This window comes from Labrus mixtus, chromosome 18 (assembly GCF_963584025.1).
Source record: "Labrus mixtus chromosome 18, fLabMix1.1, whole genome shotgun sequence".
NCBI classification, from domain to species: domain Eukaryota; kingdom Metazoa; phylum Chordata; class Actinopteri; order Labriformes; family Labridae; genus Labrus; species Labrus mixtus.
This window is the reverse complement of record NC_083629.1, coordinates 22,913,801-22,926,700: the sequence shown is the minus strand read 5'-3', so window position 1 is coordinate 22,926,700 and position 12,900 is coordinate 22,913,801. Positions and strand designations below refer to the sequence as shown.

Sequence of the window (12,900 nt, the reverse complement as noted above, 5' to 3'; positions counted from 1 at the left end):
TTCTGCTTTTTCAGCTTTTTAAAATGTTTTTTTTTTTAAAGTACAACTCAAGCTTCGTCCTCCTGTACCTGCCTCTTTTAAAACCTTGAACCAGCTCAAACGGGATGCATTTTGCAGGTGCTTCATCATCCACCGGTTTATTCACTTTGATGACTGAACGTGTGTGTTTACGCGGTTGTTGGCTAAACCTCCAGCCGCTCTGTTGGTTGTACTCGTTAGCTGAACGTGACCTCTGACCTGTTCTTGTAGGAGGCAAGCGAAAAAGAGAAAATCCTTTCACACAGATCAATAATGTTGCACATGAGCATTAACCCGCAGGTCGTCTATAGTTTAGTTTGTAACACTTTGTTAACAGTTAGGGTTTTTGAATCCTGACATTCACCTGCGCACTGTTTGCAGCCAGTGGAGTTACCAGATGTGTTTGGGCGTTTTACCGTTTGTTGGTTATCCGCCAAAGACACTTGTGGGCGAGGCGAACCTGCCAGGACCTGCCTGAACCGACCACAGTTTGTCTGGCGCTGAATTCACACCCTGCACGCCATCCTCTTTGTGTGAGTGAAACAGCTGAGCTCGAAAGCTACTCCCTTCCTCTTTTTCGTCAGCCTGAACACACTCTCCTTTGACGCATCACCAGCCGAGGCGTCCTGAAATGGAATCACCGGCCTCCCCCTCCTCCTCCTCCTCCTCCTCCCTGCTCCCCGCATGTTTACACTCACGGTTTCAGTTTTCGTCTTTCCCTGTTCCTCTGCTGCATTGCCTGAATAATTAATTGCCCCATCATAAATCATTGAGAAGGATGGGAGTCAGAAGGAAAAGTTTGTTCCCAAAATAAGATGCAAATATCACCGACGATGATGAACGAGAAACATGCGTCTGCAGAAACCTCGTCAGGGCGGAGAGATTTAAGAATTACATCACGACGAGAGGAAAGCAAACTCTGCGTTTAGGAAAAAAAAAAAAAAAAAACTGGCATATTTTGTCGCTGCGTGCTTTTCAAGGTGAGAGCGGTGAAATGTTTTGAGGAGTCTTCAGCCACCACTTCAGTCCTTAAGGCTGTTAGCAGTGTGCATGTAGAAGGAGAAGCATGCATCTATCTTTTAACAGGCTCTTGAGCAAGGGAACACTAATGACGGTTATATAAGTGTTCCCCTTCAAGGCTTGCACTGCGTCTCATTACATAATATTAGTGTTGTTGGTACTCCCTTTTTTTTTTTTTTTTTTAATCTGTGTTTTTTGTGTGGGTGTGGACTGTTGTCCTGCAGACTCTGTCCTCCAGTCTTAGAGGTTCACATGCAAACACACCTTAAACCCAAACCAGACGTGGATGTGCTCGGTCAGGTCTTTACCTTTGTTAGTGTTTATTTCTGTACATTCAGAATCAGATTTATTGACCAGGTATGCTTACACACACACACACACAAGGAATTTAACCTCGGTGAAGTGATATGAACAGGTACAACATTAAATATCAACAATACACATAATAAGAAAAGTATTACATGACTAAACATGAAACAGTGCAGTGGTGAATTTTCTACATCTCTGAGCGTATGGTTAAAAGTGGTGCGCCGGTAGCCTAGTGGTTAGTGCGTGCGCCCCATGTACGGAGGCTGTTATCCTCCATGTGGCCCGGGTTCGAATCCAACCTGTGTCCCTGATTTCTGACTCTATCCACTCTCCTATCTCTACAATAATGACATAAAAAGCCTCAAAAATCAATCTTTGAGTCGTCAAAATTCAACACTTCCATATGATACTTGTAAAAATCTAAATATATTGATACCTGTTTCAATACCAAGGCAATAAAAATACAAGTCTATCCAAACTCCAGTTGCTTCCAGTGAGGAGGTACCTGGTTCGAATCCCAGTCGGACAGGAGCCTCTCTGTGTGGAGTCTGCATGCTCTCCCCGTGCAGGCCGGTACTCCGGCTTCCTCCCACAGTCCAAAGACATGCTCGGTTAGGTTATTTGGTGATTTAAAATTGCCAGTAGGTGTGAATGTGAGTGTGGCTGGTTGTCTGTCAGCGCTGTGATTGACAGGTGACCAGTCCAGGGTGTAACCCCGCCTCTCGCCCAATGACATCTAGGCCTTGGCTCCAGCTCCCCATGACCCCTAAGAGGAAAAAAAAGTATAGAGAATGGATGCAGACAAACTCCTGCCTCCATCCTTTCTGTTCATATATGAGCAGGTAATTTCACAGTTTGAAGCTGTTGTTTTAATCCGTCACATTGTGTGTGTTTTTCTTTTTTCCAGCTCTTCTTGTTGCCGCTCGCATGCACGACTTTCGGCGCACCATCAAAGAAATTGTCGGCGTTGTGAAAGTGTGTGAAACGACACTACGGAAAAGGTAAACTGTGTGTCTACTGAATGTGTCTTATTTGACAGCAAAGAGATTGTAGGTAGAGACAAAAGTTCATAATGGAGCATGACATTCACGTCTGTATTTTCTAAACTGTGTTTCCTATATTATCCTTCATAGTGACCCACTTTTCTGTTTCACCCTAACTTGTTTGTGCGTCTTATTCGATGATGCTTTGACTCCTCTCTCTCTGTTGAAACATCCTCTGCAGGCTGACGGAGTTTGAGGGAACGCCCACCAGTCAGCTCACCATCGAAGAGTTCATGAAGGTGGATCTGGACCAAGAGTGTGACCCTCCCTGCTTCACTGAAGGACTGATGAAGAAGAAAGTCCGCCAGGTACGGTACAGGTCTCAACACACATGTACAAACCCGACAAGTGATCCTCCACATTGTCTTTAGCTAATAATAAAGCTGCTTATCATACACGTCCACATCCACAGTTTTGTGTCTCCATGAGTTTATTAATGATGAGAAATTACACAGCTTGTGAAATAATCTGTTTCCCCCCTCAGGCGTCATTAAAATTTGATCTCGTATGTTTGATGGTAACATGTGCCTCGAGGCGCTCTGCAATAATGAATGAAGGAAAATTAACCTCCAAAGTGAAAGAGTGAAAGATCAATATTCTGTGAAACCACAAATAAACAGAAAAGTTAGCAGGTCGAGCTTTTTTTATCACATCTTAGGAGAATCAGGCTCAAAGATACAATATGTCGAATTTTACTCGTTAACTCATTAAAAAAGGTCTGAACCATGAGGGGATGTATTACCTCAAATATTTACAACAGATATCAAAGCCAGAGAAATAATTAATGTTGCAGTTGTAACGGTATTGTATTGTATTTGCCGCCTCCGCCTCTTCTTTTCTTTTTCCACTAAAAGACCAAGAGCTGACAACGCCAGCGCCATTTCCAACTTTTTATCAGACGTTATTCTCGATTAGTAGACGACCTATAACACGAGTGGTGACCGACAGCGGTGTGAAAATCGTCTTCTCGTATCATAACAACGGGCTACCGCCGCCTGCTCGCATGAAGAGTTATTTCCTCTCACTCATCCTTTTTTTAAGACGTGAGGCGACACCACAGTCGGCCTTTGTCGCCACTAGTTCTTCGCCGTCTGCCCGGTGGGTCAGGGACTTTATGTCAAGCGCTGCTACAGAAATCTGCTGTATGAGGAGCTGTGATTCAAAACAAACGTCATGTAAATGAAACTCGGATACATTAGCTCGACGGTAGACATATCCTCTTCCTCAGGTCGGTCTCGCCCGGTCGCCATGACTACGGTCAACTCTGAGTTTGTCTAATCTTGTGAAATGTCTCGCAGTCACATGCCACTCAAGTCAAAAAAAAAAAAAAAAAAAAAAAGGCGATTGTTTTGGCAAAGTTGTGACTGAAAAGTCAGAAAGATCACGAGTTGTGGTTGAAAGATTTGGAAACCTCAATAGTTTGGATGAGGAGTTGAGTTGAGTTTTTCTGCCTTTAGCTGCTGCTCACAATAACGTTTTAAAGAAATAGATGTTAAAAGGTTTTTTTATAATGTTTAGATGTTTAAACGTTCACAGAACAGACCCTGTGTGTGTTTCTCGTCTTCTTCTTCTTCTGTGTCTCGTGCCAACAGCACCAAACCAGACTTGATGTTTTTTTGTGCTTTTGGGGAGAAAATGTACTCCTGGAAGAAAAGGCAGCATCTGTCAACCACCCACAGTCCTCGTGTGCCGATGTTCTGTTATTCAGAGATGTTTCTCTGTGTAGTCATTTCACCCTGCGCTCAGTGTTGGATCAGGGTTAAAGCTCTCACTCTGATTTCCATTTCTTCCCTTTTGTCTTTCTCCCGCTAGCTGGAGAACGAGCTGAAGAAAAAGATGGATGACGTTGAAGGTATGAATGCGACGTCCTTGTGGCTCTCTGGCACAACTTCTCAAGATGATTTCTCTTTACTTTTCTACTTTTCAGTTTAGTTAGACTCACGGTTACCACACGGAGAAAGACAGAAGTGAAATAACACTTTCTGCTTTGTTTACAATGCTTTTCCTCTGTTGTGCTGACCTCGACTAAATGCAGATCAGTGCTGGATGGGGTTAAAGCCAGAATAAAAACTAAAGTGCTGCAATGCATGGAGAGGGAACGGCTCCATTTTCTCACAGCATTTAACTAACCAAACATAATCTTACACTACAGAGGTAATGTTATTTAAAGGGTAAGATAAATCAACGGAACCAAGAACACAAAACAAGTACACATTTTTTTTCCTGTTGTGTATCCTATCGATCATTTTAGGAATGAAAGTCACTGCATCTCATTTCATATAACATTAGTCAAGTGTACGTTAGGGGTTGCACCTGTCGACGTGTTCGACTTTGCAGCTGTGTGATCATCGCTTTGTGCCCGATGTCGACTAATCGCTTAACACTTTTTATGTGGGAGTTGTAGAACAGGTGTTATTGTTGCATACTTTATTGCAGCTGCTGCAACCTGCTGAGTTAACTGTCTGCTTTCAACAACAAACTTTAAAGTCTTTATATGTGATTTTTCAAATATAATAGAAATCAAGTATATCCTCTGAAAATAACTCTGTGAGTCATGACTGTCTACAATGGGTGTAACACCCGAGTCCCACTGTCTGTGATGTTTTCAGAGTTTTCAGAGTCCTATCTTCACTTTGTTTACATCGCCCGGACGGCCGGCTGACTCCTCCCCTCGTGTATAAAAGTTGTTTAATTGAGGGACTAGAGAAAAGAAGAATAACATACTGTACTCACTGCTTAACTGTGTTTCTAGATCACGCTCATTTCAGGTAAATTTACATGCAGTGTGAAGATACGAGCATAATAAAGATCGCTAGCATTAGCATGCTAACACAACAATGCACCGCGAGTTGTTTTGGTTTCATGCTGGTGCTCAAGGGCGACATCTGCTGGATCAAAAAGCTGGCCTTTAAGTTTTGCAAATAAGTATTTTTGCTGGTTGCAAAGCATTCCCTTCTCCCTTGATCTCATTGATAACTTCATCAGAGACTAGTCGACATCGACTCGACTTCATCACATGACTGTCACCTTCAAAAAAAAGTCTGAAGTCATGCAACCCCTGATGTACAAAGAAACTGATGCACTGATTTGAAAGCCGAAGCATAAAGATGCTGAGAATAAAATCCCCATTCAGATCATTTCAAGAGGAACGAGGGTTATGCATCTGGTTGTTTATCTGTGTTTGTTTCTATGTTAAACTCTTTTCTTCACTTTTATTATCAACAGATGAAATTCAAGTTTACCAGGATGAAATCGACGCAGAGCTGCAGAGCAGTCGACCCAAACTGAGAGGAGTTTACGCCGCCTACACTAAAGAGAGTCCAGAAGTTAAAGGTGTGTTGGTGATTTTATGACGGATGAGAGTTATTCACAATAAGACGCGTAGCTGACATGATTGACAGGCGGGCGCGGTGTAACGGTTTGCCAGGAGGCTTAAAACCCGGCTGAGCTCCAGCTCTCAGCCTGTCGTTCGGATGACTGGACGTTAAGTTGAGACAGGATGACGGCCGCCATCGATGGGACTCCAAAGCCCCCTGCAGGAACAGATGGTTGACATCACTCAGGCTTCGTCCGTTAATATTTACAGTCTGTGGTTGTGATGCAAACTAGCCGCCTAAACTTCAACTTAAACTCAGGACAGAATAGAAAAGTCTGGAAACCAAAAGCCTGACTCCAAGGTGTCCCAACGTGTTAACCACACAGGAGATAAAACCTTTGATTTAAATGAAAAATGGCTTTTTGTTACGTTCAACATTTTGTGTTTTCACTCAAAAATGTTTCTCTCAGCTTATCATCCTTCAAACTGTTCAGTTACCTGTTACGTAATAAACACATTTTGGTGCTAGTGTTGCTGCCGACCTGTGGATGAATGTGTTACGTGAGGATGAACACCAACATGATGTGTCTCAGCATCAGAATGATTTTAGCTCAATGACATAGTCGGCTGTTAACATCGGTGGGACGCCCCAAATAAAAACATAACAAGAGAAAACACTGACATTTAAATGTTTAATGATGCTTCTGTTTGGAAAGGTTGTGAAGCAAGAGCACCTGTTATTGACACACACACACACACACACACACACACACACACACACACACACACACACACACACACACACACACACACACACACAGGCCCACCCAGGATAGAACACACACATCGCAGTGGACTCCCTGTCACTCTGTCTTTTTATCTGCTTCTACCTTTGGCTCTTTATCTCTGGCCCTCTGTCTTTGTCTGTTTCTCTCTCGTACACACACACACACACACACACACACACACACACACACACACACACACACCCACACACCCACACACTTCGTCTCCCTCTGTTTTCACACAGCAGGGGTCGCAGGTTCCAGCTGCTGCGTCGCTTTCAGATTTCTTATCGTTTCTTCTCAAACTGATACTCGAGTTTCTTTTCTGACGTTTTTTTTCTGCTGAATTCTGAAGACGTTTATTTTTTAAATTAAGGCTGATTAAAGGACACGTTTTAATTAGATACCAGGACGTAATTACGAGCCCATTTATTGTGCACGTGTGTGATTGTTAATCTGCATTTCCACTCCCACTTCTGATTCAGGAAACAAAATAATTTAATTGTACTTGTTGTGGCATTTTGATATCTCTCATTTTATCGCCACAGTGCTTGTTCTGAATGTTTTTTTTTTTTCTTTCCCCGTGAATAATTTTTAATTGGTAACCTGGGAATCAGGAAATTCTTGCTGTGTAATTATATCCGGCTAATTATACAATCTGACCGTAAACTGCGGCTCTCTGCTGCTTATTTAATCCTCTGAGAATATTCAGAAGTCATGAACTGCACAATAACATTCAACATCGTCAAAGTGAGAGTTTCAAAATCAGCATTTTAGCTTCTACTGAGACCGTCGTTTCATCCCGCTCATCCTGTTGATTGACCTTTGTAGTAATTAAATAGTAATTCTTTTTTTTTTTAACTTTTTTAAACTCTTTATTGGGGTTTTTTCTTTTTTCAAATACAGATTTAAAAAATTTTTTATTCATACCTCAAACCAACACAAAAAACTAAATGATAATAAATAAATAAAAAGATAAGATGTAAAAACAAATAAAATACCAAAATAATAATAATATTTAAAAAAAAAAAAGATTTAAATAGTAATAATAATACAATATATGCCATATTGAGTAAAACATATTTATCTTTCCTCTCAGGGTGAATGTTATTATGTTTGCATTTCTACTATTTTACATACTTTATTAATCCCTGAGGGAAATTCTGCTTCACACTCTGTTATTTTAGAGACGTGCTTCTCACACACACACGTGCACAAACATGACCTGTGGACCTGCATTAGTGGAGAGATGTCAGAGTGAGTGCTACACAGGGAGTTGGTTGGGGGTTCTGTGCATTGCTCAAGGGCACTTCTGCAGTACTCAGGAAGTGACCTGGCACCTCTCCAGCTACCAGACCAACTTCCATATTTTGGCGACCTTCTGGTTCCAAACCCAAGTCCCAACAGACTGAGCTACTGCCGCCCCCAAATTTCACACCTCCACCTTCTATCATGACGTTTTGTTACTTCCACCCTCGAGGTCCTACATGATGAATGAAAGACACTGAATAGATTTGATGACGTGCTGTTTCATCACCTCTGCGTCTATCATTTGATTTGTGTTACTGTCTCTCTTCATAGTCCACCTAATCCTCAAGGACCCTCACTCAGCTTTTTAGGACTAAGGGCGCGGTCACACTGACCATCTGTACCGTGCTGTGCTCAAGCACGATTGGCCCCCCCGCTGCGCTATTCACTGGCCAGGACTAACCGTGCAGAGAGAGAGAGAGAGAGAGAGAGAGAGAGAGAGAGAGAGAGCTTAGGCACGGTACGGATGACCAGTGTGAGCGCGCCCTAACTAGGAGGTTGTGAGCTAAACGGCGAGCTTGTGTTGTTGCAACTGTCTGTCCTTATCGTGTACTCTAGACTGGTTTAACCACTTCCTGGCTTTCCAGTCTGCAGCTGGTTCTGCCTTTTTATAATGCTCCTTTCAAACACATCACTAATTACATATCAAACGCCATCTCTCCCTCTTCTAGACTGTGAAAATGACAATGACGACGCCCTCTCCACACCCTCTAAGCTAGAAGACTTCGAGGAACCCGAAGAGGAGGATGAGCTTCAGGCTGTAGCCAAGCACTTTGGCAAAGAGCTGGAAGAAATCACACTGGAGGCTCTGATCAAACTGGAGCGAACGACCCCAGACGGGCAAGAGGGGGACCAGGAGCAGGAGGATGTCCCCAAGCGGGTGGGCCCGTCGCTGGCGTCCATTCTCGGCAGGATGCCCACAGCAGCCACGCTCGGCATCAGCGAGTCCATCAGCAGCTGCATCGGTAACGAGAAGGAGAACGGTGAGTGCTGATAGACTCTTAAGTCGTTTGATCGACTGGTTTTATCGTCTCATTTGGAGGCCCGTTGGTGTCACGTTACAAGGAAGTGGATGATCTAGATCAGAGGTCATACTTTTGCTGATTCCTGGCGTGTAATATTCTCATCTGTTAGCGAAAAAAAAAATAACTCCGGAGCTTCTCTCTCTGCATTGTTTTTCAGATTTGTTCTCAGAGGCAGCATCTGTTTCTGCTTTGTGAAGCTTTCCCTCTTTTGAATTTTAATGTATCACCAGTGTGATTCATGCAGAGGGGGAGGATGAGTTGTTGTATTTGATAAATGTCGACCGTACACGCAGTCGTTGGGAGTCGGGGCAATTTGGAGAGTTGCAACAATCCAGGCTTTGTATTGTTTTATTTAGCTAACATCTTTGTGAGCAGAAGCACCCTTGAGCCTGATCTGATTACGAATGCTGCGGTGATACCGTTTATCCTTGACTCTGTCTGGTACCTGCTGTATCACCATAATAACCCATAATCAAGTTAAAGAATGCTCTCTCAGGTTTAATTGTCGTAATTAGCTCGGCTCCAAAGTGGAATTGGTTTAGCTGCGTGTGAAATTTGTCAACCCTTATTATATTTTACCCTTCTTAGTGCACCACAGACAGACAGGGAGGGGGGGAGGGGGAGGGGGGGGGGAGTGTGTGGGAGATGTGAAGGAGATATCAGAGCTGAATTTGTTTAACCCTTGTGGTGTCGACATTCGGATTTGTGCTGAAATACTTCAAGTTGTTGCTGGAGAGGTTGTCTGTCACCGATTTGTTCAGACGGCTTTTAAACTCAGGTGAACTGAATTATTGTACCAAGGTGGGAAAAAACTAAGAACTGTTGTTTTTTTCAGGTGAGCATTACAAAATATGAAGGATGGGTTTGTGTGTATAAAGCTAAGTGTGGCCTCGACTTGTTTCAGACTAGAGTCAGAACTCTGTTGACTTTATATTATAATATTTATATTTATATATATATATATAAGAGGTGGCTGTGGCTCAGATGGTAGAGTCGTCGTCTCTCAACCGGAAGGTTGAGGGTTCGATGCCCAAGCTGGGCAACATGTCCAATGTGTCCTTGGGCAAGACACTTAGCCCCGCTGCTTCGGTGGCGGTGTATGAATGGGATTAGTTACCTCTGATGGATGATACTACATAGCTACCACTACCATCAGTGTGTGAATGTGTAGGTGTGACATGCGGTGTAAAAGTCCGACTTTGAGTAGTCAGAAGACTAGAAAAGCGCTATACAAGCTCAAGTCCATTTACCATTTATATTCAGCTTGAGGGAATACAATAACAAACTTGACTTGGATTGAAATGGTTAATGGACTTGGACTTGTACAGCGTTCTGTTCGGTTGGCCAGGTGGTGCAAAAGCTCTGCAACAGCTGAAACCTGCAGCATATTTAGAAATGCTGCAAATTCAAAAGCAAACGCCGCTCCGGTGGTTTTATAATAAATGCGCTTCCCCATCTCCCTCCCACATCTGTCAGCGTCCATCTCCAGAAACCTGAGCGGGGGTTCAGTAAGATGCATGGAGCCGAGCCCGGCGCCGCGCTACAGTCCTCTCTGGATTCAAACAGAATACACACCGCTTGTTATGAGATTTATGACAATGAACGGTTTAAAAAAACTATTCAACAAATGTTTCTGCTTGTAGAGCGGTGATGCTTGTTGACAGGAGTCTGGTTACTGAAACCTTATGTGAACCAAACTGATGTTTCCAGCTGCAGTTACCCAAAAAAAGAAAGAAAACGACCCGTAGGAGTGAACAGACTCTCTGTCAATGTGACTTATTAACAGCTACAAAAATAAAACAACTACAGGGATCCATCAAGTGTTACCTATAATTACCTAATTACATGGATAGGATGTGCTTCGCCCCCCCCCCCCCCACCCACCCCCCTTATCTGGGTGTGCAGAGGCGTTGATGGATGTGAGGTAATGGTGCCATGCAGCTGCATCTGTCCTGATGAGGAAACCTGTGTTTTTTTATGGCTGAGTGTAGGAGGGCGGGGAGTCAGGAGAGGCCAGGGGTCGGGAGGTGAAGTGTGTTTTGATGGATGGATGTTGTACAGGAAAGGACGGTGAAGTGGTTTAATGTTTGGAGAACAATCCTGGAACTTAAAGGTCACGGGTTTGAGTCCCTTCAGAAACCTCTTTGTGTCCATAAATATTGACCAGGGCCCCACTTCCACACAATGATCAGACCTCAAATTTGTCACATGTTTCCCAGAAGAGCACTTACATACAAGTAGAGGCTGTTTAGTGCTCCTTCAATTTGTTTGTGTGCTTAAGAGGATGGTTAATGACTAGTAACATATTTAACTGCAATCTGTGTATTAACATGACAAAGAGTCTACAGCAATGCTATCGGCTACTTAGGACATTAGCATTTAACTGTATGTGCTTTGCATGCAGGTATAATGTTACCAAGGCTTCACATTTTAGTTTAGGATTTGAACATAATAACATTTCCAACACAATTAGCATTGCAGGAATTTAGTCACAACCCAAAGTTATGACATTTGAAATGCTTCAATGATTTACCTAAAGCAAAAAAAAGGATAAAAAAAAAATGTAAATCATGAAAAAAGAAACAAGACATATACATAAAACATTAAGTGAACATAAAAACTTAAGTGAAGTCAAGCAAGATGAAGACGTTAATACGTGAAGAAGTACAAATACAGATAAGTTAGTATACATTAAAGGTCACATGTGCGAAACACACTTCACCATGTTTCTCTAACACTAACATGTGTCTACAAACCCCCCAATGATGAGAAAAGTCCATCCTCTCCGTCTTTTACCTGCTCCACTTTTCAGAAAATGTGTACTCAAACAGGCCGTTTGGATATTTTCCCTTCATGACATCACAAAGGGCAGTAGCCCCTCCCCCAGGTGGGTGACACTCCCACAGCTAGGTGTTTGTTCTGACCCTCTGAGTCTGCCTTCTCACCGTAAACAATAGGACATGGAGCGAGAAAGCACCGAGTACACCCAAGCCCTTCCAGAGAGGGGGCGTGGTCAGACACAGCTCATTTACATATTTAAAGGTACAGACACAGAAACAGCCTGTTCTGAGCAGGGCTGAAATAGAGGGGTTTATAGACATGATCAAATACAGGATCAGAGTGGATTTAGAACAAGAAACTTCACACACATGTTTTGAGGAGCTCTGAGACTTATTTAAAGTTGTTAAGAAGGAGTAGAATATGTCACCTTTAAATTACTTTAAAGGAGAAATGTGTGAAACTAAGAATTGAAACAAACAGCTTGAAGAGGTTCATAAAATAAATGGTATGATAATCCAATACAATGTCTGATGAAAGTTAATACTGTTTTAGATAATGGATCCCGGTCTTGTGTCCGGATCCTTTTAGGAAGAAGATAATCCTTTTAAGTTGCTTGCTGAAAAAGTGAGCGGCTAATATGTAAATGAAGAAATGCATGCATCATAACATTTTACTGGTATGAAAGAAGGCCTGTGTAATAAGCTGCCTCTTTAAAACGCCCATTTCTCAGGTCAAACCACCCATTAACCTGATGAAAATGTTCCCCAAAATTGCCTCTGAGCTCATCCCATCCTGGGAATACACAACAAGGACAAGGTCAAGAGCGAAAAAGCCACTGTAACCCGACTGACTGAATCACAGCTCTCTGAATCATACGCTCTTACGTTAATTGTTAAATTTGTCTCATCTTCTTGAAAAGATGTGTTTTTGTCACCGAGTGACATGTGTTTGAGTCATCCTTTTCAACTCGGCGCATCATGAGGCCCATCAAATGAGGCCATGAATGACACAATCGGCATTAAAAACCTGAAACATGGCCGTGCTTAAAGGGTTTAATGGTTGGCCAGTGGGCCTCGAGTCTGATCTCACCAGGGAGCTGTGTGATTAAAGGTCAGCTGCTCGTTCTCTCCAGAGAGTGTGTGTGTGTCTCCTTTCTTTATTCTGCCTCTCCAGTGTGTGTGTTGGCTCTCTTTTGGTTTGAGTTAAAGGATTAAGTCGCTATGTTGTTTAAAAAGGTTTGATATCAATCAATCATTATTTGTATAACGCCAATTCATAACGAGTGTTATCTGGAG

At 42.7% G+C, this 12,900-nt stretch overlaps 1 protein-coding gene across 1 annotated transcript in view; it reads left to right on the top strand.

The window, feature by feature from the left end:
* Positions 1-12,900, top strand: part of LOC132992748 (transcription factor IIIB 90 kDa subunit-like) — a 119,713-nt gene that overhangs the window by 40,259 nt on the left and 66,554 nt on the right. The window contains exons 8-12 of the mRNA XM_061062233.1: positions 2,255-2,348; positions 2,572-2,698; positions 4,203-4,242; positions 5,616-5,723; positions 8,471-8,782. Coding sequence (XP_060918216.1) covers positions 2,255-2,348; positions 2,572-2,698; positions 4,203-4,242; positions 5,616-5,723; positions 8,471-8,782 — 681 coding nt within the window. The remainder of the gene's footprint in view (positions 1-2,254; positions 2,349-2,571; positions 2,699-4,202; positions 4,243-5,615; positions 5,724-8,470; positions 8,783-12,900) is intronic.